The sequence below is a fragment of the Harpegnathos saltator genome, unplaced genomic scaffold, assembly GCF_003227715.2.
Source record: "Harpegnathos saltator strain DR-91 unplaced genomic scaffold, Hsal_v8.6 scaffold612, whole genome shotgun sequence".
Taxonomy (NCBI): domain Eukaryota; kingdom Metazoa; phylum Arthropoda; class Insecta; order Hymenoptera; family Formicidae; genus Harpegnathos; species Harpegnathos saltator.
In genome coordinates this window covers 552,104-574,434 of record NW_020230441.1, presented here as the reverse complement: position 1 = coordinate 574,434, position 22,331 = coordinate 552,104, and the positions used below count along the sequence as shown (strand labels likewise).

The window sequence follows — 22,331 nt, the reverse complement described above, 5'->3', positions numbered from 1 at the left end:
CATGTGTAAAGGCCCGCGATCAAACGCGAGCGCCACGGATGCCGCCCATCGCGCGTTTCTCGGCTGTCGCAGCTTTGCGTTGAGTTCGTCGCGAGGATGGCGCGCTAAGCAAGTCGAATTTCATCGAAGCGAAACCTCCGTCAGCCTTCATCAGCCAAACGGCGTAATAAGCGGGAAGAGTTAATTTTCGCGTCTGATACGCGCACACGCACGACGTGAGTTTGAATTTTATCAGTGCGAGAATACGCGACGTGCCATTATTGATTGTTACGAATGTGACAACGGAAGAGCTCTCTCTCTCTCTCTCTCTCTCTCTCTCTCACTTTTTCTGTCTTCCTTCTGCTCTTCCCCCTCTGTTTCTCTCTCTCTCTCTTTTGCAACAGGGTTTGAGAACACGTTATAAATTTCCTCTGTTTGAACTTGTATCGCGATCCGACCGCTCGTTAAATTCAGATCGACCGAGTGAGATAGCAAGGCTCGGGGAAAGATGGTTCCGTGAAAACTCTAACGGCGCGCGGATCATCCGGTTTATTCTGGATGAAACAGCGAAGCGAGGCTGGGGAGGACGAGGGAGGGGAAGGGCAGCCGTATATCATGTATCGCGCAATGATAACGGACATGCCGATAATTCGTACGCGAGTGCACTCTGGTATATATTGTAACGGTGCACACGATGTAGCTGCGAGTTATTACTTCAACGTGATTTCCGCGTTCGATTATTGCGAATTGGGCAAATTTAATTAGCGACTTTGAAAACACTCGCGACCGTTTCTCTCTCTCGCTCGCGCACGGGGACTGTTAACAACGACAAAAGGAAGAGAGCAAAATCGATTCTCTCCGAGCAACTTTGCAATCATATTCCGACTATTTCACCGTTCGATCGAACGCACTCTCTCTCTCTCTCTCTCTCTCTCTCTCTCTCTCTCTCTCTCTCTCTGATGTATCTCGTCGCGTTCTGCTTAGCGTCGAGCTGACGTCGTGAAAAAATACAGTCCTTTCGCATTTATCGACGGCAGACGGTAGAGCAGGCGACGCGCGTATGACGACGTCGGAGGAATTTAAATGACTTATTTCGCGATATTACGGAACAATTTTTCGCTCGTCCTACACGCGCGCGCACACGTTCACAGGCGGAGAAATGGCTCGCGCTCGTGTAACGGAAGATGTAACGTGAATGTTTCATGATGCGCGTTCGCGGAACTTCCGCGTGATAAGACACGGAAACGGCGTATTCGAATTACCCGTGGAATAACTGTAAAATATCAGAGGAGCTCCGTCCGGGCGACTGTCGGAATACGTTATTTCAGAGCGCCGGAGAATATCTCGCTGCTCGCGCCGACCGGCGAGGAACCATCGACGGCGGCACGTAAAGACGTTTATCCTGCTGATGCGCCGACTATTCGCAGATTAAGAGTTAAAGACCGAGGTGTGCTCGCACTTGCGCGCGCGCGCTCCCGATATAATCGTTCGTATGCGGGGGTGTTTACGAAGAGACGCCGCCGGGTGCAGTGGTCCCGCGTATACTATTAAAAGCGCCGTGTGGCGATGTGTTGTGCGCGCGGCGGGGGTGGAGGGGGGGGAGGCAGGGGAAGCAAAGGCGGCGGCGGTGGCGGCGGTGTGGCGACCATTAAACCGCTCTCGCTATAAGTAAATTCGCGGGAACTACTCATGCCGGCGGCCATAAAAGTTAATCTTCGCCGTTCTCCTTCTCGCGCCCCGCCGCTATCTCGCCTCCGTCCCTTCGTCCGTCCGAATGGCGATGCGGAAAGCAAAATCCGTATTTCTTTCGACGCGCGCTCCCTCCCGCCACCCCCGCTGCCGGCGGAGAATGGTACCGAGGATGGATCCGAGGTACGATAGAAAGGATCGTGAGAGGTAGGGACGAAAGGGCGGAAAGGAATGGTAAGCAGGAGAAGAAAGAGAGGGGGAGAAGGAGATAGGGGAGGGGGAGAGAGAGAGAGAGAGAGAGAAAGAGAGAAAGGTCGGAGTCGCGACGCTGCGTCTTACCTTTTTCGTCCGTTTGGCAGTAACCCAGCAGAGAGGCTGTTACTGCTAAGAACATTAGCAGTCCCATGTCGGTGAGAAACGTTAGCCCCTTCCTGTGCATCTTCTTTTATTCAGCCACCCCGTCCGCGTTTTGTCCACCACCCGCAGCAGAGCCTCCCCGCGGACCGGCGCGCGTTCCCCTCCTCTTCCGGGAGCGCGGGTGAAACAGGGTGCACCGTTCTGACGAACGACCTCACGGACCGGCTCTTAAGGGATATCGATTTCACGTGACGGGGGTACAAAACGCTATTTACGGGGCAGAGCGGGCTGAGATTCGAACGTACTTTTCCCATCCATTTCTTGCTCGTACGTCTTCCCCGTCACGCACATCGCGGAATCTTGCCCTCCTCTCTCTCTCTCTCTCTCTCCCCCTCCCTCCCTCCCTCTCTCTGCCCTCTCTCTCTCTCTCTCTCTCTTTCTCTCTCTGTCTGTCTCTGTCTCTCTTTCTCGGTCCTGTTCCACCGTCGGTTGACGTCGACGAACGAATCGACGACGACAACGACGACGGTCGAATTGAGTCGCTGCTCCGCGGACGCTTATCGATCGTAGATCGTTGCGCCTCTCGCATCCGTAGGGACGTTAACGGCTGATTTAGTAGGAAAGTGCGAAACCGTCGAGCGCTTCCACGAACGTCCTCCGCGCGGCAGGCTGACGTATCTCCCAGGTTGCGGCGCGAACGGTGCGAAAGCTGGCATCTCGTTGCGCGTATTCCCCTCGGCTCTCGTGTCGCGCCCACCGATTCGGTCGATTCTGAAAGAACAGCGGTGCACAGGTGCAGAACAACGCGCAGCGGACTTTTCGTTAAACGGCTCCGCTCGTCGGCGACCGCCGCCGCCGCCGCCGCCGCCGCCGTGCTTCGAGCTTTCAGCACGTACGCGCTACGTTGCGGAAACCTCGCTCGAGCGCTCACTCGAACTGTGTGTGGGCAGGTGCGAGACGTCGCGCATATATTTCCATCGGGCTTTTTCGAGCGGCAACAGAGAGATTTCGTTCAAAATTGTCATCGCGTTGCGCAGCAACAATTTCGCGGTACAATCGACCGATACATTTGATCAAAGCGCTGTTCCGGACAAATATTATTAATATTATTTAATTATTTTCATTATGCTCGTGCAAAGCGCGCGGCACATTCCCATATAAATAAACGAGAAAATTTGTGGATTGAAAAATTCTGGGAAAATGTCCGAGAGAGAAAAAGGAAATTTAATGAGACTTCCAGGCGTCTTGTCGATGCTTATCGACGTGGGCGAGCTCGCGGAGAAATTGCCGAAAAATTCGTTCTATGCTAATCGCTCGGAAATTGCCCGCGGCGTAGAATCTCGCATGATCATAATTGGGCGAAAAGCATTCTTCGGAATTTTCCCCCAAGCCGCGGGTAGCGGGCGATTACTTCATCGTTTTAGGTGTGTTTTAGCGATGTAAATGCGTGGGCGGTACGAGAGCTCTCGCTGAAGTTTTTGCCAAGGTTTATTTTCAGAATGAAAAAGCAGCAACGTACCGCGCGACGCTATTGTTCGAAAGCGTCATAATCTCGGCGAGGCCGTTACAAAAAGCAATAAACGCAAAGCTAATATTTTTCGACGAAGGTATTTGCGTGACAGTTATGGCATCGGAAATAATACACTCGCGAAACGACTGAAAAAAAAACATACATATTCGCGGAAAAATTAATGGCTGCTTAAAAATACATGTAACATCCTAAGTGATTAATGAGACTAATTTCTGGCGATGTGCGACGAGCGTGCAAATCTCTCTCTCTCTCTTTCTCTCTCTCTCTCTCTCTCTCTTTCTCTCTCTTTTTCTCTATATATATGTGTGTGTTTGCGATGCGGCAGCTGTTTCGCGGAATAATCTCGCTCTCAGAGTCCGAAGCGACGTATTCTCGATAATTCGGTCGATATAATCGTAGCGAGAAAGCTCGATTTCGGCCAAATTGACGTACTCTCTCTCTCTCTCTCTCTCTCTCTCTCTCTCTCTCTCTCTCTCTCTCTCTCTCTTTTTCTCTCTCTGTCTCTTTCTCTCTCTGCCTCTTTTCGCGAATCGTGCACAGGAACGAGTTTCGCGTTCGTCGCGTCGGTCGTCGCCTAAAATAATTATTCTCGTCGGAGGCGAAGAGACGCCGCGCCGGTCGTTCCCGCAACCACGAAAATTACCGTGGTCGAAATTAAAGCCACTTGAGAATCTCCGTCTCGCATCTCTCGCAACGACAACGGAAAACGGTATTTTTTCGCGACGCCAGAAAGACGCCTCTCGCGCCTTCGAATACTGTAAATAACCTGCACTCGCGTGATAACAAGTTTTTCGCCTAGATAAGGAAAAACGAACTTTCACACCGCGAATCTAAACATTTAAATGACCCTGCCAATCCGCAACTTAACAGGGTTCTCTCCTTTCTCTCTCTCTCTCTCTCTCTCTCTCTCTCTCTCTCTCTCTCTCTCAACGCTCTACCGTTGGTTTACTTCGGGAATTTCTCGCGAGAAATAGAGTAGGCAGAGAGACGGAAAGTCCCGTCGCGGACTTCTCACGTCACGGCCGCTGGGAATCTCATTTGCAGTGACCGATATTCGACACGGTCAACGATCCTCGAGGCTGGCGGCGGGCGGCAACGAAATATACAAAGCGAAGAGAAGAAGGAGAAGAAGAAGAAGAGGAAGAAGTAGAAGAGACACAGAAGCATAAGGCAAGCAAAAAGGCAAGCCGACACGCTCGACATGCACACGGGCCATATTTTTCGTTCTCTCGCTGCCTCCTCCCTCTCATCCCGCTTCTCCTCCCCCTCCTCCTCTTTCTCCTCCTTGTGCACACTCGTCCTCCACACAGTCGATCGTCTGGACGCAACGCTCTAGCGCGGAAAAAAGCGCGCACCGGCGCGCGAGCGCCGGTATTCCTATTCAGCGAATGAGTCGGGCGCAAAACAAACCACCCCCCCGGACTGCATCCACACATTTTCCAGCCGTCACGCCGAACGAGACCTCGAACGCTCATCCATAAGGCAACCCCGTGCAACTCGCTCTTGCGAAACGTGCCGGGGTGGCAAACTGCGCGCTTTATTCGAAAGGTACACGCTGCATCTATACGATCTGTAGTTCCGTTGTTCCCGTTGCTTCGTCAAATCGGATTTTCCATATCTCGCGATATATCGTGCCTCCCCCTTCGCCTCCCTCCCTAACCCCTCGTTTCCACGCTCGGTCGCGCGCGCGTAGGGGATCGTTAACGATTTTATCGCATCTAATTGTTGGCCGACGAAGAAGGCGGCGCGGCGTTTGGACGAAATTTACGGAAATGATGCCTGCGCTCGACACGGCGTGCGTGCGCGCGCGCGTGTGTATTATATATATGTAACTGTGTGTAAATGGGATGTCATGTGCGCGGACATATATCGGGAGCCTCGTAGAAAGCCGTTTAATCTCGCGGCGGATTCACGTGAAATAATCGGGTCGGAGAGATACATCTCGGTAATTTCCAGTGCTCCCGCTTCGGCTGGGCGGCCGATTAAACGGGCTTCGGCGTATCACGGCGGAACGGCTGATGTTTTTACCATACTTCCTGTTTTTACGCGGCGTTGAAGAGGGTCGCGACTGGCCGAGGGATCGTCGCAGTGATACGATACTCTCGCCCGATAGAAACACATAGACACACGTCCACGAGTATACAACACGCGAGTGCGCGCGTGCGCATGCCACACATACACACACACACACACACACACACACACACACACACACACACACACACACACACACACACACACACACACACACACACACGCACGTATACACACATATACATACGATCGTGTGATGCGCACATGTACATGCACAAGTATTTAACGCGCTTTCGGGCCACATATGTGGCAATTAATTCTGCGCACACATGGCCGCGTTCGCACACGCGGAGTCTCTCGAAAGAAATTCGGAATGTGAGCACCTACGCGCGGAAAGGGAGATGTAACGGAGAAAAGAGAGAGAGAGAGAGAGAGAGAGAGGGAGAGAAATTCGACCGCGAAAAGGATGCGAGATTATCGGGGCCGATAACAGGTGCTGCGATTAAAGACACGAGGATGCGCGCTACAAGCTCCGTAAGCCCTATTACAACCGGTAATAGGATCAGCGAATCGGCGGCTGATGCGTAATCTCGCGTAGTTACGGCGGACGCGGCTCGGACGCGACGTGAATCTCGGCCACTGATCGCGTGCGATCAGTATCGCTGGCCAATCGAAACGTGCGGAAAGCCGGCTTGAGAGAAAGAACGTCCTCTCTAAGCTGCTGAAAGCGGCTGCGAGCGCTCGGCTGAAGGCCGCACGGGGACGCGCGCCGTCTCGCCGAAATTCGCAGCGCGAAGCATTTCCCGAACATTTTTAATTATCACCGACACAGCAGCGCGCGTCTCCTATTATCCATCCGCCGGCGCGGATCTAGATTGCCCCACCGTCTACGATCACCGGGGACGACGTCGGGTGTCGCAATTTCCATCGTATCCGCGCGACGTGTTTTTTCCGCGACGCGTTCCGTAGCTGCGAGTGCCACGAGACGGCCAATGTTGCCTATCGCGTCTCCCTGGCTGCTACTTTATCTCGATAATCGGTACAACAAGACGACGCGAACAGCGCAGTGATACGTTGTGCATCCTCTCGGCAAAGCACGCGCATACACCCACACACACACACACACACACGCACACGCACACCGCGCGCGCGCGCGCACACATACACACATACACCACACGAGCGTACACGTACACACCGCGGACGGTCAGCCGATACCGTCGCCGGCAGGTAGGGATCGAACGCACGCAGATTTCGGACGAGGCTCACACGTACACGCGCGCACACGCACGAAGAAGCAGTGTATACGAGAGAGCTGTATGTAATGGGGAAAAGGTGTACGCGAATGTGCGACGAAGGTGGGCAGAATTTGCGTCCGTGGACCGTGACCGCTCGTACAGCCTCGCTCGTCGGCGAGAAAGCCGAGGACCCGTGTAATGGCTCACGTAGGTGAACCCGTGCACGCGGCTGAAATTTAAACCACCACTACCACCATCACCATCACCAGCACCACCACCACCACCACCACCACCAGCACCACCACCGCCGCCGGCAGCACCACTGACACCAACAACCACCACCACATTAAAGAGTACCCACCGGTACAAGTACCCGCACACTACTGCCGCCACTGCCACCGGCGTATCACCGCCACCCACCCTTTGCTGCTCGTGGTGGTGAGAGCGCAGAGTGCGCGAGCGAGACGCGAATAGAGCGACGGGAACGAGAGGCGGAGTTGAGGGAGGCTAGCAACCCCCAGACCGGCGTCTACGTCGTTTCGTCACGAAATCCACGCAGTGGACCGGCCGCCCCGCGCGCATTCCGATAAAATCCGGCCAGTTCCTCTCACGTTTCCTTCACGAGGCTCGAGGATCGGCGTGGCGTGGAGGACGTGTGTGGCTTTACGGCCGTGCGTGTCGCGTGCTGCGTGTACCAAAATGGTGAAGGTCGGCGCGGCGCTGCCCCGGCTCGTTTTCACTCGCGGCTGCGGCGTGCGGAGAGAGAAAGATAGATAGACAGACACAGATAGATGAGAGGAAGAGAGAGAGAGAGAGAAAGAGAGAGAGAGGGAGGGATGGAGGGGGTGAGCACAGAGCGAGGGAGGGAATCGGTCGTTTTCAGCTCGATCGTGACAAAAAGAGAGACACAGAGCAAGAGAGAAAGAGAGAGAGAGAGAGAGAGAGAGGGCAGGAGAGAACGAGAGGTAGATAAAAAGAGGTATGCGTGCGGAGATGGGAGACGAAGAGAGTGGAGAGAGGACCTCGGCGCTTCGACCGGGCGCTCCTCGGTCCTCCTCTGCCGCACGACGACTGAATCTTCGGGGTGGACTGGGGAGGCTGCGCGCAGGGTCGACCCCGCTCGTTCCTGCACCCCTGGCCTGTCTGCCTGCTTGCTTGCCTGCCTGCCGGCCAGTGGTGGCGGCGACGCGAACTACGGGGCGGACAGAAATGCTGTTTTAGGATTTCTCTTTGCTACGGCGACGCATTTAGCTCTGCTCGATGGGCGAGCGATGATGAAGTTTGATGATAAGGCCGTTATAAATATTAATGGTGGGTGATACGGGCCGCTTAAACGCGAGAGCGTCACAGCGATGCGGCGCACTCACCCCCGCCCGTCGCAATTAATTAGGCGTTTTGTCGCGAGCGACAGGGCTCTTTGGTCGCGAAATAACAAAGCTTGTATTCCTCAGCGTTCCCGCCCTCCCCCCCTCCCCCGACCAGGAAATTAATACGATAAACCCCGATAAACCCCGATTTTTTATGCAGAACTGAATTGGCATGTTTTGGAACGTATAGCGCTGATTATACGCTATTAAATGTTTAAAGTCAGGAAGAGAGAGAGAGAGAGAGAGAGAGAGAGAGAGAGAGCTTTGATTTATTTGATTGAATATAGATAATATTTTCTCGCGGAATCGTGCCGAGACGAACGCGCTAGTTTATCTGACAAAAATCGCACCAGAGCAAAGCGAAAACGGGGCAGATCTGCCGCTAAGAGTTCTCTTTAATCAGAAATATGTCAAGTTGTACTCGTCTGGTAAATTGCACGTTTAATCAAGAAATTGTGTCGCTAACATAAATTTAGTAAAATATTATCCATTTCACCGCATCGACAATCTTCCACTGATACACAACAGCGCGATGAAATTAAAATTCTTCAGACAGAGCCGCGCGAAGAAGCGTGTATGTGCGTGCGGTCGCACGGTTGCGCGTGTGCGCGTCTTTGCGTCCACATGCCGAAACGACAAGGGATGAAAAAATAAAAAAACGGTACATCCCGGATATAAATATCACGGCTTCACTCACACAGCCGACGATCAGCCTTTGCCGTAGCGTCGTGCGACGGCGAAAATGTTAATTTGTCGCGAATATAATTACACGGATCTAATTAATTATACGCGTGCTTTGTGTACGCAACTGGCGTGCTTGTTTAACTGGCTTGTTTAACGGGATAGCAACGGCCGCGGGACAAATTGTACAACGTATGCGTACGCGTGTTCACTTTCGGCATCTCCCTTCGCACGCACGACGCGGCGACATATTCGGCCGGCTCCGATGCGTGCACGCGACAAAGTGCGCGGCGCGACGTCTGGCGCGTGCGAAAGTACTCGCGAGTGTTCGGACGGAAACGTGGCGCTTTCGTCTCGTTTCTTCCCTACGAAATCACACACCGACCGGACGGACGCACGTTTTACGCTCGACGTGTTAACGAAATCGAAGTCGCACGAACGCGTCGCCGGTATATCGGGGCTTCGGCCTGCGCCGTGGAATATTTATTCGTAAATATCACTCGCGCCACGCACACGCACGCAGCCACGTGCCTTCGAATATAACAGCGGCGGATATAATTAGTCCTTCTGCATTTCGCGTAGGCAACCGGTTTGTGTTGTTTGTTCCAGAAGGGAAGAGGGAGGGGGTAATAATAACTGCACAGCCGAGCCGCGCTCGGACCTGCAGACGCGCTACCGTTATCTTTTCGCGCGGCTTATTAATTATTGAATCCGGCGAAGGATAAACACGACGACGCTGAATAAAACGCAACCCTTGCCATTATCGAGCGGTTATCGGACGGCTGTACGAATCGAAGGCGACCAGGGGGTTGCGGCGTGCGAGCGGAGAGAAGGCTCCGCGCGTCGCGCGCGATAAAGATAATGTTACCAGTTTATCTCTCGCGCGAGGCTGACGGAGTTTATTCGCTCGCTCGATCGCTCGTTAGATCCGCATTGTCTTCCGCGGCGTTGAATCGCGAGAGGGCCGCGTAAATCATTTGCTCGGACGTTGTTTTCGATTATCGTTAGCCGTAGCTTGTTCCGACGACGCGATCAAATCACGGCTCCTCTTATTTGCGCGAGTCTCTGGGAGTGATTGCATATTTACGTTCGGAGCTGCTACGACGCTCGAAATGCGAATCCACCTGCCGGGACGCCGAAGAAAAGCGCGGACGGAGACGGATGCACTTGTTAAAAGTTGCTTCCGCTCTTCTCCCGATCTTCTTCCGCATGAAAAACGGCTACGAATGCCGAGGTATAAAGCGGCGCAAAGTATCGGTGTTTAAAGGCTCCCGAGTAAGGGCAACTTAAAAATACAATAGTACGCGTTGCACGGCATCCATGCCCCATCCGGCCGTACAGTTGACGGAATTGCGAAGGGGAGCAGTTCGAATTTGCCGAAACTGCGCGCGCGCGCGCGCGCCTGCAGAGTATTCCTGTACATACAAGGGACTTGGAGCTTGTTGCCGTTGCATGTTACGCGTTTGAAGTTTCCCTCGAAACATAACGGCTCTGGCGAGAGCCGTTTTGCAAATTGTTAGTTAAGCACGGTTGTCTCTATTAGCGGCTCTTATTAATGCACCCGCCGGCGCTCAGGATAGCGACGTTTCGCCCGCTGTCTTCAGTTATGATCGTGATAAGTTTAATGAAGTCTGGTACATTTGCAGTTTAACAGCCGCGCGCGCGGGTTTTTGCACGAGAGCGAGCGGGCGAGCAAGCAAGCAAGCAAGCAAGCGCGCCCTTCCTTCGTGTTTTTACCTACGATAAAGTTTAGTCGCAAAATTTGCCAAAGTCAAGCGACGCACGGTCCCTCGAGCGTTTCGCCAGCGTAATGGCAATTTAAGGATCTCGAGAGTGAGCACGCCGGGAGCACGCTTCATCGGCCGCCTGCATAGTTTTCCCGGAGCGCGCGCCCGTGCTCGCGCCCGTGCTCGCGCCGAGCGACGCCGCGAATTTTTACAAGACGTGAGCCGGGAAGAAGATGACGCTTACCCGCATTCCCGAGAGGGCCATTTCCGCTCTCCCGAGCGGTTATCGCGCACGTACGGCAATTTCAGGCAAATTGTTTGTAGCGGACCTTCCGCGGACTGAAACGGCCGTATTAGTAGCGCCCGCGTGCTACCCCGCCAGCTTGGCGGCGATGGAGGCGGCGGCAGCGGCGACGATGGCGGCGGCGGCGAAGCGATTAGAAATTTAGATTCGCCATCGGCGAATGCGCGAATACAAATGCGCTTCTCGCGCGGCCGGCTCGATCTCCGATAGCCTCTGCTTCGCAGATCTCTCTCCGTCCCTCTTTCCCTTTCTCTCTCTCTCTCTCTCTCTCTCTCTCTCTCTCTCTCTCTCTCTCTCTCTCTCTCTCTCTCTCTCTCGCAAAATATGTCGGGCGGAAAGGGAACCAATTTTGCGTCTTCTTCCGCTGCACGAGCAGCTGCTCTCAACGCGTTGCATTCGCGCAAATGGAACGCTAGGCTTTTCGGCAGATTAATGGCGCTCATTAAGCGCACCGACGGCATTTGTCAGCCTGCGCGATTAGCATGTCGCTCGCAGGACAAAGTTATCGGCAAATATTTGGCAGTTTTCGACTCGTCGCGGGACTTTGTTAAATTTGTGAGACGTGCGCGCGAAATTAATCATTCGTCGTTGCATCGTTCGGCGGGAAGGGACCGGGGCGGGGCGGGATGGACTGGAGGGAGTAAATTTACGCGATAATAATAGAGCATTAGCGTTAATTTGCGCGTTTCCATCGGAATTACACGACATGGGTTTTAAAGCGGGCGGCCCGCGGTGACCCCCGTCGTAGGTATGTGGGATGATTTTGTGAACCTTTTGCGAGCGTCCGAAACTACTTCGCTGCCTCGCCGACGGAGTGCGAACAATATTTTCTTTCTCTTCTTCTTCGTCTCAAATTTACTCCGCCCCGGGGAAATGTTGCAGAAACATAACCAGAGCGAAGTAACGCGATGTGTCCGCGAAAAGAATGTATATGCCGGGGAAATTACGAGGAAACGGCGCGCGATCTCGTCTTTGCCGCTCAGATTCACCGGCTCGCAGGACAGCCGCGAGGCTGTCGCCTTGCGATAAACTGGCGCACACCTGTCTCCCTCCCGGCCCCCCTCATCTGCGACGGTCGTACGGAATTCCCGATTTCGTCCTAAGTACGCGCCAATTATAACGTCAGTGCGGCGTTATTGGCGCGACGTGACCCCGGTCTCCTTTTTACACGAATACGAATTTACATGTCCTCGGGGAAATGTCGAAGGACTGCCGGCGAGCGGGGCGAGATAAAATGGTACACCGGTAGAAGCAGAATTGCGCAAGAGAAACGGAAAGAAAGAGAAGGAGAAAAGTCGAAGTCACATAAAAATTATTTATACGACTTTCGCGGCGTTCTCGCCGTGCGCGCCCTCGCGCGGCCGTGCACGCGCGCGCCGCACGACTCAATTTTCCGTGCAATTTCTTGCGAATAGCCGACAGCCGCGCTCTCTCGCCCTCGCTCTCATTCTCGCACAGGGCCGCTTGCACATCGACTAATCGACTATTCCATGCAAGAATTAATAAGACCCGAGTTCTCCCGGGGAAAACGGAAAGTGAATCTCACGGAAAGGCGCCACTTCCACGGAGATACGTAACGGTCTGTTTTAGCGGCCGGTCCTTCCAGCGATTTCATGCCGAAGGCGAGAGAGAGAGAGAGAGAGAGAGAGAGAGAGAGAGAGAGAGAGAGAGAGAGAGAGCTTTCGCCCTTCGTCCTCTCTTTCCCTTACTCCCGACCTCGCCGCGCCGCCGCCCTCCTCCGCCTTCTGCCAGGATTCGTACAAAATTTACTTCACCTCGGGGAAACGTTGGCGGGATATGAGCACGGCGATATAAAACGTTATGCTGAGGGGATACGTTCGTTACGTCGGAAAATTACCAGCCGCCGCTCTCGGGCTCGATCCTTAACTCTCGGCGCTGCTGAAGTGCTTTAAAGTGCCTTTCGCCGGCTTGAATCTATCGAATCCGCGGACAATATTTCCTTCCTCGACGAATATTCACTTCGCCTCCGGGGATACGTCGCGGCCGCATAAATCGGCTCGTAACAACGCGCGCGCGCGCTCGCGATCAAGTCAGACCGCGAATTGATGCGCCGCCATGTACGAGCGTAACGTTTGTCGTTCTTCTCGACCGGTTACGTCGATACTCTCGGAGACGCATGTGGCATTCTCCCCACTTGTCTTTCTCTTTCTCTCTTTATGTCGCGAAGGGTATAATGAAGGCACGAATTGGAATATTTTCTGAAAACGACTACAACACACTTTTACGCTGCGACCAGCGGACGATTGTATGTTCTTTGTGGTGCGTTTCGTTCCACTTCGAATCAAAATCGGTCATGAATGTATCTCCACACGAAGGAGAAGTCGTCCTGTTTTCTAATGCAAAAGTTAATCGCTCAAACAGTGCTCGGCGAGTGTCCTCTCGTCGGAAGCGGAACAGTCCCAGCTTCCAACCGCATTTTGTCTCACGTCGCTACGACTTTTCTGCGCGAAGATAGCGGCGAGCGGCGAGTCGTTTGGGACAGGACCGGGGCCCGCCGACAATGTTGCACCCCGCTCGGCGGCGGGTCAGGTGGCGCGGCGCGGCGCGACTCACTACAATATATACTACGCGCGTGCCGTCGCACGGCGGTAAAGGGCCGCGCGCCGCTTTGGAAACTTGACGCGCTTCGGACGGCTGTACTTTAGGCGGCAAATTGATGTAAAAATGTGAAACAAACGCCGTTCTCCTCGGAATTTCGCGCTGCATTTCGCGCCCATGCTGGTCGCGTATATTTTCGCGTATAACGTGCGTTATACCGTCACAAGGCCGTCTCACAAGGCAGCGTGATACTTAGACACAGAAAAGAGAATGTTGGAGATTCTTGTCACACAAAATACAAAAGTCCAAAGTGTATTTCTGTTCGAAACATGTTCGCGCAGAGATATCTGTGCAGCCCGTGATTTTGACGTTCGAGTCGTCGTCACACAGCCATCGATGAGCGCTGCACAATGAAGTCACTGTTGATTGATGTATGCTCGCGAGTACTCGAAAAATTGACTGCTAGTGTTGGACCCGAGCGATCATCCGGCTGTAATCCAATACCAAACCGGCACCGGCTTCCGATATCGAGTCGGTATTGAAAATCCGGCGCTTAGTAATCCGATCGTAAAACTTGTATGCGCGGATTATATATTCGCTGATTATCATAAAATATACGTTCAATCAAGGGAGTGTAAGGTTTGCGAAGCTTCTCGCGAGCGAGAGCTGCTGATTCTTTCATCGGCGAATTATTTCCACGTAGTCAAGAGGAATTCGCTCGTCGCAAAAACCTTCACGTCGTCGAGCTGACTTTTTCCGAGTACTCTCGATAGCAAGGCGCGCGCGCGTGGCTGCGTTAGAAAGGAAAAGATTGGCGCGAGCGCGTAGGAGGAGGAGGGTCTCGTCGGACGCTCTTGTTGCCGTCGCAAACGTTCCCCGCTACGCCCGCTGCAGACGCCCTCGTGTCGACGCCGACCTTTCAACGAAAGAAAGACGAAGGTTATAAATATTTCGCGGTTTCGCCGCGCTCGGCCCTCGCGCGCGATAGCCGAGGTGGGCGCGCTGGAAAGTGATGTTTGTGAAGCCCGACTTCGCCCGACCGGGCCGGTCCAACGGCAGCTACATACTGAAATACATTAGAGGGTTCTTCCCGTGCGCGAGGGGTCGATAGGGAGAATTTTCGACCGAAAGGACGTCGGGCGCGCGCGGCAACGACGAGGCGCGACGGCTTCTTTTTTTTCTTTTCACACGGCGCGCCGAACGATGAAATCGCTCTCGGGCGCGATGTAGCCAGCGCAGAATTGGAACGGAAAGTTTTTATACGGCGAAATCTAGCTGAAAAATTTCCGCGGCGGCCTTCGACTGCCGTTTAACTACGCGATATTGCATGCCTCTCTGTGTGTCGCGCAGGGCGCGCAGGCTGCCGCTCTTTGTGTCGACGTGCCGTGTAAATACACGGTCTTTCGCGACACGTGGCGGACGATCCTTTGTCGCCGCTTCTCGCCGCCATCCGATTCCAAACAGTTCATCCGATCTCGTTTTAGGACGACAAACGTGCGGGCGCGCGCGCCAGCGCACGGCGCATAATTACTTTTTACGAGTGCACGCTACATTCGATCGACCGGGGATACGGCTCGCCGTGCTGTGCTCTTTTGAATGAGAAGCAGCTCGGGGCGAGAGGGAGAGGGCGGGGGGGAAAGAATGAGAAAGAGAGCGACGAGTATTTTTCTAGCAGCGAGACGACACGGTTCGTCCTTCCGCTCGGCGCACTTCTCCGATAACTCCGTCGCGTTAAAAGATGCAGCTGCATCTCGTATCGCCATGTCGACGATTTCCGAACGAATCGCTAGCTTCATTGTTATGCATTTTGATTCAAGATTAAGGAGTCGTAAGGGACGTGCACGTTCCCATTTCGTAATCCCTATCTCCGGTTGGTACACGCGGCGGCGGCGGCAGCGGCAGCGGCAGCGGCGGCAGCGCGCTTGCACGTCCGTCGAAAAATGCAAGGAAAAACGACGACGAGCGCGCGTGCGGGGGCGGAGGGAAAATAAAAGATGCGCCGGGCGAGATATTACGCGAATCTCACTCGATACACAATTCCGCTCGACATCGATGTTGTAACGCGCCGTTATACAAGCACCGATATCAGCGCGCGCAGTCGGGCGAACTTGAAAAATATATCCGTCCCCTCGCCGTGGGATAAATCAACATCGCATAATTTCCGTCGTTAACATGCCGCGCCGGTAATTCACGAGGGCGCTCTTAATAGCGCCTAATATTCTTAAGAATATTACCGTGGCAGCGCGTAAAATTTAAGCGCGCCTTTTATCCCCGTATAAATCAGGGACGCATAATTTCGGCCGTTAATATGCCATTTTAATAATTTCACCTGCGAGCTCGCGCGAGGAAACGATCCCTCTCCGAAAGCTTCGAATATTCGCCCTGCGAATATAATCGACTTAACCTGCCGTTAACACCGCGTTTTGGTCATTTCGCTCGGTTTATCGGAGAGGCACATCCTCCGCGCGGACGGCTGAGTTCTTTCGGCCAAGCTTCCCTTTCGGCGGAGGCGAGAGTCAACGCGCGATCCCCCTTAATCCCTGCGTACACACGATATACCGACTCTTATCGCGGCGAGGAGTCGCTTCCCTAACGAAAAGGAGAGCTTTCGAGGAGGATCAGGGGAAACGAATGAAGCGAATGCTAGCGTGAACCGGCTGTTTCCTCAGGCTTAGGGATAAAAGTTAATACGTGATACCCGCGAACGTATGCAAATGAAACATAGATGCACCAATGCACATCTCATTATCGTACCGCTCGGACGAGTTATTAGCGTTTAATGCTCGCGTCGGCGTCGGCGAGCGGAAAGGGCGCTGGGGGAACGCCGTTCGAAACTCACAAGTCCTATCAAACTGTTTCGCGGGTCCAAGAAGTTTACTTTCGAACACTCGTGATCGTGTCGGCGTGAAAGCACCCCGCGACGTACGGTGCATACGTGCGTGCGTGTGTGTGTGTGTGTGTGTGCGTGCATGCGTGCGTGCGTGCGTGCGTGCGCGCGTATTGTGCAGGTACAGGTGCGATCTCAACGCGAATGTGACGTGGCGATACGATGCGCTCGAGTAACCAGCCGTTTTCGACGTACACCCTCTCTCCATCGATGATCGATACAATCGAGGGGACCGGCGAGGAGGAGGCGGGCACGGGTAGGGGAGGGCGACGACGGGATACGAGTTGGCTGGTGCTGCGGCGGAGTCGGCCCCCTGCGCGTTACGAGCGGAAAAAGCACCGGCGAAACGCGCGGATACACTCGCGCGGACGCGCACGCCGACGCGCACAAAAGCTCGACGGTGGGATGATAGCGAGACGGAACTGGAATCTGCTTGTTTGTTCGAAATCTGCGCTGTTAAATGATGTTTTCATAGAGAAGCGGCTTGACGTCCGATATTGGATGGATTAATGGGAAAAAACCGGCGCAGCGCGGCGCGACCGCCCGCCCGCCCGCCCGTCCGACCCTCGCGAGCGGCTTTAAATCCGAGGGCACTGTAATTGCTTTTCTCGTCCAAATCCATTTTTTTAGACTCGTTTTTTAGACGCCGAACGCAAAACTCGCTGGTGCCGGTTCTGCGCGAAACACGCGCGCGGTGCTGAATCGCAGGAAGTAACGCGTGTTGACGTTCCTCGCGCGGCGGGCGCGCTTCCGCTCGGAACGCGCCTGCGAAAAATCGGCGGGCCGATCGCCGCTCGCGGCAAGAGCCGCCGATGTGAGGGACGATGTGAGGGCGTTTAAGAACGTCTATCGATTTCGCACGCCCGTCCCCCCGTATATTTGCTTACAACGGGGCCTCGACCGGGCGCGACGGGGATACTGGGATAGGCGCGCTGAATTTCATATCTTCGTGAGAACACACTTGTCGGCTTCGCGAGAGATGCCGCGTGGCTTCTCGAAAATTACTTTCCGCGCCCACGAAGTTACGTGTCCCGAGACTCCGGGAGTATAATGATGCAATATTGCGCGCTTGCGAACAGCCGCGCGGGGCTTACGTGCGCTACACACGTCGGCTGCGCACGTTAATATCTATTAATTGCGCCGTGAGATGCCTTCGACGTCGACAATGCATTTTTATGTCTTTTCCTAAGTTCTCACGCGAAGTACGTATTAAAGGAGAGCACAGCTCCGTCCTCTCGCGGTGCTCCTCGCCTCCATATACTCGCGAAACATTTTAAATTATTAAACGGAAATCCCCCTCGGGGGAATTTTTGAAGTTTGCTTTAATAAACGTTCAGTTCCATATAGTTTTTTAATAAAGTACTCGCCATTTCATTAAAGGGATTACCGAACGCGCGGCACGATCGTAATAATGTATCAAACTTCGCGATATCGCGTGCTACTTAAATAGCAGTTTCTCAAAGTCAATATACCATCTCGCGAGCGAATCCACCGGTATCGCCGAGCATCGCGCGCGCATAAGTACGCGGAAGTGTGCGAGGAAGGTGGGGGGGGGGAGGGGGGAGGGAAGTCGATGCGAGAGGAGAAAAAGGTCTACGATAGTATTCCGCAATTTCCAGCGGCGGATGCGCTCATCCCGCGCGCGCTCGTGAAATTATTATCAAGCGCCAAGGAGCGGAGATGTAGGCGCTGCCTGGGTCAAAAATTCGGCTCAAATGTAGTCAGACTGCAGCGCGTTTCGCGGCAGTCTACCACGTAATGGAGGCGTTCCTCGTTCCTCGATATTTGGCTGAGCGATATGAGCTCGACGATATGTGCGCGACGCAATGGTGGGAACAGCTGTTGCGTGCCGCGCGCAGCGACGATTTAAGGCGTGCTTCATATGCATTCCGCGTGCGAGCCAAGAAACGAGGGAGGAAATGTATGAACTCCGTTTAAACAGGCTCAAGGTATATACCCTCAGGTGGGCGTAATTGTTTCCCTTAACGACGCCAGCCTGGCAAGGCCGCGAGCACGCCCGCGGACTCACGCGTTGTTTTATCCTGTGTTTTGTTTTCGTGAATGTCACGACGTTCGAACGACACACTTTGTGCTCGAGCCGAGGAGCGGCCGCGAGAGCCAGGCCGCGGTGCAAGTCGGGACAAGGACGAGTCTCTTTCCTCCTTTTGTCTATGTAGCGTAATTAGAAAACTTACTTATCAGGTTACGCTTAATATTTCGATCTCGGGCGAGGAAACTGAACAAAGTTCAAAATGTCAGAACGCTGCGGGAGGATTTTATCGTTTTCGTTGCCTTTCGACCCCTCGCTCGGCGTGTCTCTTTTCTTCTCTCTCTCTTTCTCTCTCTCTCTCTCTCTCTCTCTCTCTCTCTCTCTCTCTTCTCTCCCTATTTTCTTTCCGCCCTGTCCTATCTCGCAGCGCTTCGGTGAAAAGAAAGAAAGAAAAAAGAAATTTCGTTGCGTGCTCTGCCCGAGCGACTTGTTTCTGCATTTGTAAAATATGCAAATTAAAATCGCTCTGATTCTCCTTCCGTTGCTCGCTGGTTCGCGAGCAACTATGACACGAGTATAAATCACCGACCGAGGCGATATTTCGCGATTGCACGCATGGCGCTGCGCCGGAAAAAAAGGAACGTCGCGACTTGGAAAAACCCGCGGTAATCTTGACGTTGTCCCGAATATATTTCTGCCGTCAAGATTAGCGTGCGCGCTCTTTAATGTTATTCCCGTGCGAATCTCACGGGACGTGGGGGTGCGCGCGTTTAATAAACGTTGTTCTCCATCGAGTGTGCGCCAGGCGGAGGGAAATCTGCTCGGCAGAACGTCTCTCGGATCGCGAATGCACTCGACTCGATGCTGCGACTCGATCCGATGGAAAATAAGCAATATTAATCACTTGGAATAGCGATTGGCTCCTCCGCCGGGCGAGCTTTTCGATTCCGCACACTCGCGACGGCCAATGTATCCGTTGTGTGAACATCCCGCGCGCTCTGTGAATGATTATTCTAAACGGCGCGATCGAAATTCGATGCGTGTCAAGAGCCCGACGTAACAGAATTCTCGTCCGACAATGGACGATGTCGTTCGAGCGATGAAGTACGACTCCGGCTGCGTTGGTTGATCGAATTCCCTTTGTGCAATGCACAGTTTTCAACTGTGCATGTTGATTGAACGAGCGGAACATCAAAGACACCCGCCGGACATCTCGGCCAGCCGAGGCGAGGAAGCGATCGGGAAAGTTTCCAGCGCGAGTCGGGAGGAAGCGCCCAAGAAAGATTTTCGGTCCGAATAATCTCAGCTGCGTGCCATGCTCGTCGCTCGTTTGTGCGTTAAATTTCCCGATAGCTCGCGGACTGCGGTCCATCTTCGCGAGAGAGACATCTCGAATGCTTTCTGAACATTTGCTCGCCGCTTTGCGCATTTTGTAACCGCTTGAGGAGCCACCGACATTCTTACCGATCATCCGCAAAGAGCTTCGCTTCCAACGTGCGAAGATTCGCGCCCGCTCTTCTCGCGAACATGTTCTAAGTGGACCAGCCGAGGAAGCTTCCAGTGTTGAGCCAGCGATACTTTTTCACGAAATTGACCGTGCGCTCGAACACACGTGCTTGCCGAACGCTCGCCGGAAACTTCATTTTGGACCGGACGGAAGCGCTGTCTTCCGGTAGGCCGCGCCGCGCGCGACCGTCTTTCAACATCGATCCCGTTTTCGTACTCGGAAGCATGTTCGATTAGCGCTCGGCAAAGAAGCCGCGGCTCGAGTGTGCTCTCCGAATCAGCGCGCGATTCGTTTCGGTGTCAAAGAGAGGCACGAGTCGCGTCACGCTTCCTTTTTTCCCGCGGATGGATTCGCTACGCATGTGGGACGGACGGACGGACGGAATGGCGGACGTTAGGCTATCTGGATGGTTGGTGTGGCTTTCATGCTGGCACCGATGGAAACAATGCGGTGTTTGCTTTAATGAAACATTTCATCTCGCCGGAATGCGCCGCGTTATTTTTCGAGCGACAGCACAAGTATGTCATTGTGCGCGTTAACACGCCGGACGCCGCGGCTCGCCAGCGCGTACAATATTATTCTAAATATTCACATAAGCGCGATAATAATTAAATATGTCACAAACGGCTATCAATATTAATCGCACCGGCGACTCAATGTAATTTCAATTAGCGCATGCAGCAACGCCAGGCCGACGTCAACGCCAACGTCATCGGGCGCGCGGCAGCGAGCGACGCTGTAATTATGGTCACGCCTTTCGCCCGCCCGCCCGCACGCTGCATTTATTACTCGCGCGCCCTTTGAAACGTTAATACAGACTTCGGAGGCTTGTTTCTGCAGCGCGTCCTCCCAGCGCGGCGCGCGAGCCGGAGAAACCGACGAGGAAATAACGCGAGCCGGAGGCGCGGCGCGGCGGCTTTGGCTGCGACGATTCCCCGGCAGCCGCTACGAAAATAAACTTTTTATGAATCATTCCGAGAACACGAACACGCACGCACACGCGCCCGCGCGCGCGCGTGCGTGCCCTCGCCCGTGGCCTACCCGGCCCGCGGTCTCTTTTTAAACGAGCGCCACGCGTGCGCGCACGTGCGATTCACTTAGCGCGCGCTGAAATTTTATTTCGGTAAAGTGCCCTGCCGCCTCGCGTTCCTTACGTCGTATAAAACGCTTTTAACGCGCCCGTCGAGCCACTTTTACATCGGAGCGGAGTGTGTATATATATATATATATATATTTTGTACTTAAGGAAACCTCTTTTAAATGGGGGGAACCTCAGCGAGACGTCGAGCTGTCTTTTAAGTCGCGAGCGAGATTAATTTTCTTAGGCGAGGGTGAAACTCTGTCTTTCTGTCTCTCTCTCTCTCCCTCTCTCTCCCCCTCTCTCTCCCCCTTTCCCTTTTCCCTCTTCGTTGAACTTTATTTAATGATATTCACTCACATCTCTATAAACTCCCTCGCTTTCATCGATGTTTTAAATGGCTACGTTAAAATTTCCTCTCAAGTCGCCCGTAAGCGGACGCACCGAGACATTTCGGGACGCGTTTCACGAGACTCGAGGCACGCTTCGATTTCGTTCGATCGAGGGAAAAGAACATGAAGAAAAAAGAACTCACTCGGAGTACGCGAGTACGCGGCGCAGCTGTTAGTCTATCAACCGTAGTTACCTTTCACCCCCTATTCTCTGCCTCCCCACTCTCCTCTCACATGCACTCGCGCTCTGTATATTTTCTTGAGTTGTACAAACACAAGAAGACTCCATGTGCATTTGTAACTACCGAGCTCCGGCCGTCGGAACAGCGCGCTGTATGCAGTGCTCTGATGTGTAGGCAGGGATGCTTTAATCCGCGCGCGCGTTTCGTAAATATACAGACGCCGGCGGCGGCTGGCTGTTAATTAATTGATGAAACCGAGAAGCGAGGGAAGGGGCCGGTGATTTACGCGCGCGCGCGTCACGTTGATAAAAGAGATTCCCCGCGTGCGTGTCAGCGATGGCAGCACCACGACGCTCGCGATACGACGAGACGATAACAATAACCATTAGTTCGGACGCGCGAGTTTTAGACAAGCGTGACAAGTGCACAATGCGCGTTCCGTCACCGGCCGCGAAGCGTCACGGCGCGGATTACGCGGGGATCTTGCCGACGCGTACGCACGTACGCACACGCGCGTCTGAGAAAGCCTCGCGGAATTGATTCGTCGCAAAAGACTTTGTCGTGTCGCGGGGGACCCGACGAACGCGCTCTCGCGTATTCTTGCGCTATCGAGGTATATTTTCAACCGCCGGTAAACAGCGTCGGCCCGTGTCGGCGCAGTCGCGCGGGGTGCTTACCGCGCGAAGGAAGCTCGAAAGCTCGCCACCGCTCGGCTTTATCAACAGACTAGCCGTTGGCTGGTACTCGAGAAGAGCCTGACTGCTCGTAAGCCCGGCTGCGATGGTGGGTAATTCGGGATCATTGATCGCCAGCCGAACGGCAGGACAAA

At 53.9% G+C, this 22,331-nt stretch overlaps 2 protein-coding genes across 3 annotated transcripts in view; both read right to left on the bottom strand.

The window, feature by feature from the left end:
• The window catches only part of kon (chondroitin sulfate proteoglycan 4-like protein), a 40,619-nt gene extending 38,210 nt beyond the window's left edge, over window positions 1–2,409 (bottom strand). For both annotated transcript variants that reach the window (XR_849766.3, XM_011141149.3), the window contains exon 1: window positions 2,008–2,409. Coding sequence is in view for 1 of the 2 variants with exons in the window: in XM_011141149.3 (XP_011139451.1) it covers window positions 2,008–2,107 (100 nt within the window). In the remaining variant the exon portion in view is untranslated. The remainder of the gene's footprint in view (window positions 1–2,007) is intronic.
• Window positions 2,410–2,444: 35 nt separating this feature from the next.
• On the bottom strand, window positions 2,445–10,868 carry LOC112589818 (uncharacterized). The gene is made up of 3 exons (XM_025304496.1): window positions 10,848–10,868; window positions 6,932–7,254; window positions 2,445–2,796 (listed from the first exon to the last, which is right to left on the bottom strand). Exons 1-3 carry the CDS (start codon window positions 10,866–10,868, stop codon window positions 2,583–2,585), a joined length of 558 nt encoding a protein of 185 aa, XP_025160281.1. The 3' UTR covers window positions 2,445–2,582.
• Window positions 10,869–22,331: the final 11,463 nt, after the last annotated feature.

Bases quoted from the DNA above. Each gene is read 5' to 3' on its own strand.
- LOC112589818 (XM_025304496.1), bottom strand. From the start codon at position 10,868: ATGGCCCTCTCGGGAATGCGG. The intron at 7,255-10,847 runs GTAAGCGTCATC...CACCACGAGCAG, and splicing joins TGGCCCTCTCGGGAATGCGG to CAAAGGGTGGGTGGCGGTGA. The intron at 2,797-6,931 runs GTACACCTTTTC...CTGTTCTTTCAG, and splicing joins CACCTTCGTCGCACATTCGC to AATCGACCGAATCGGTGGGC.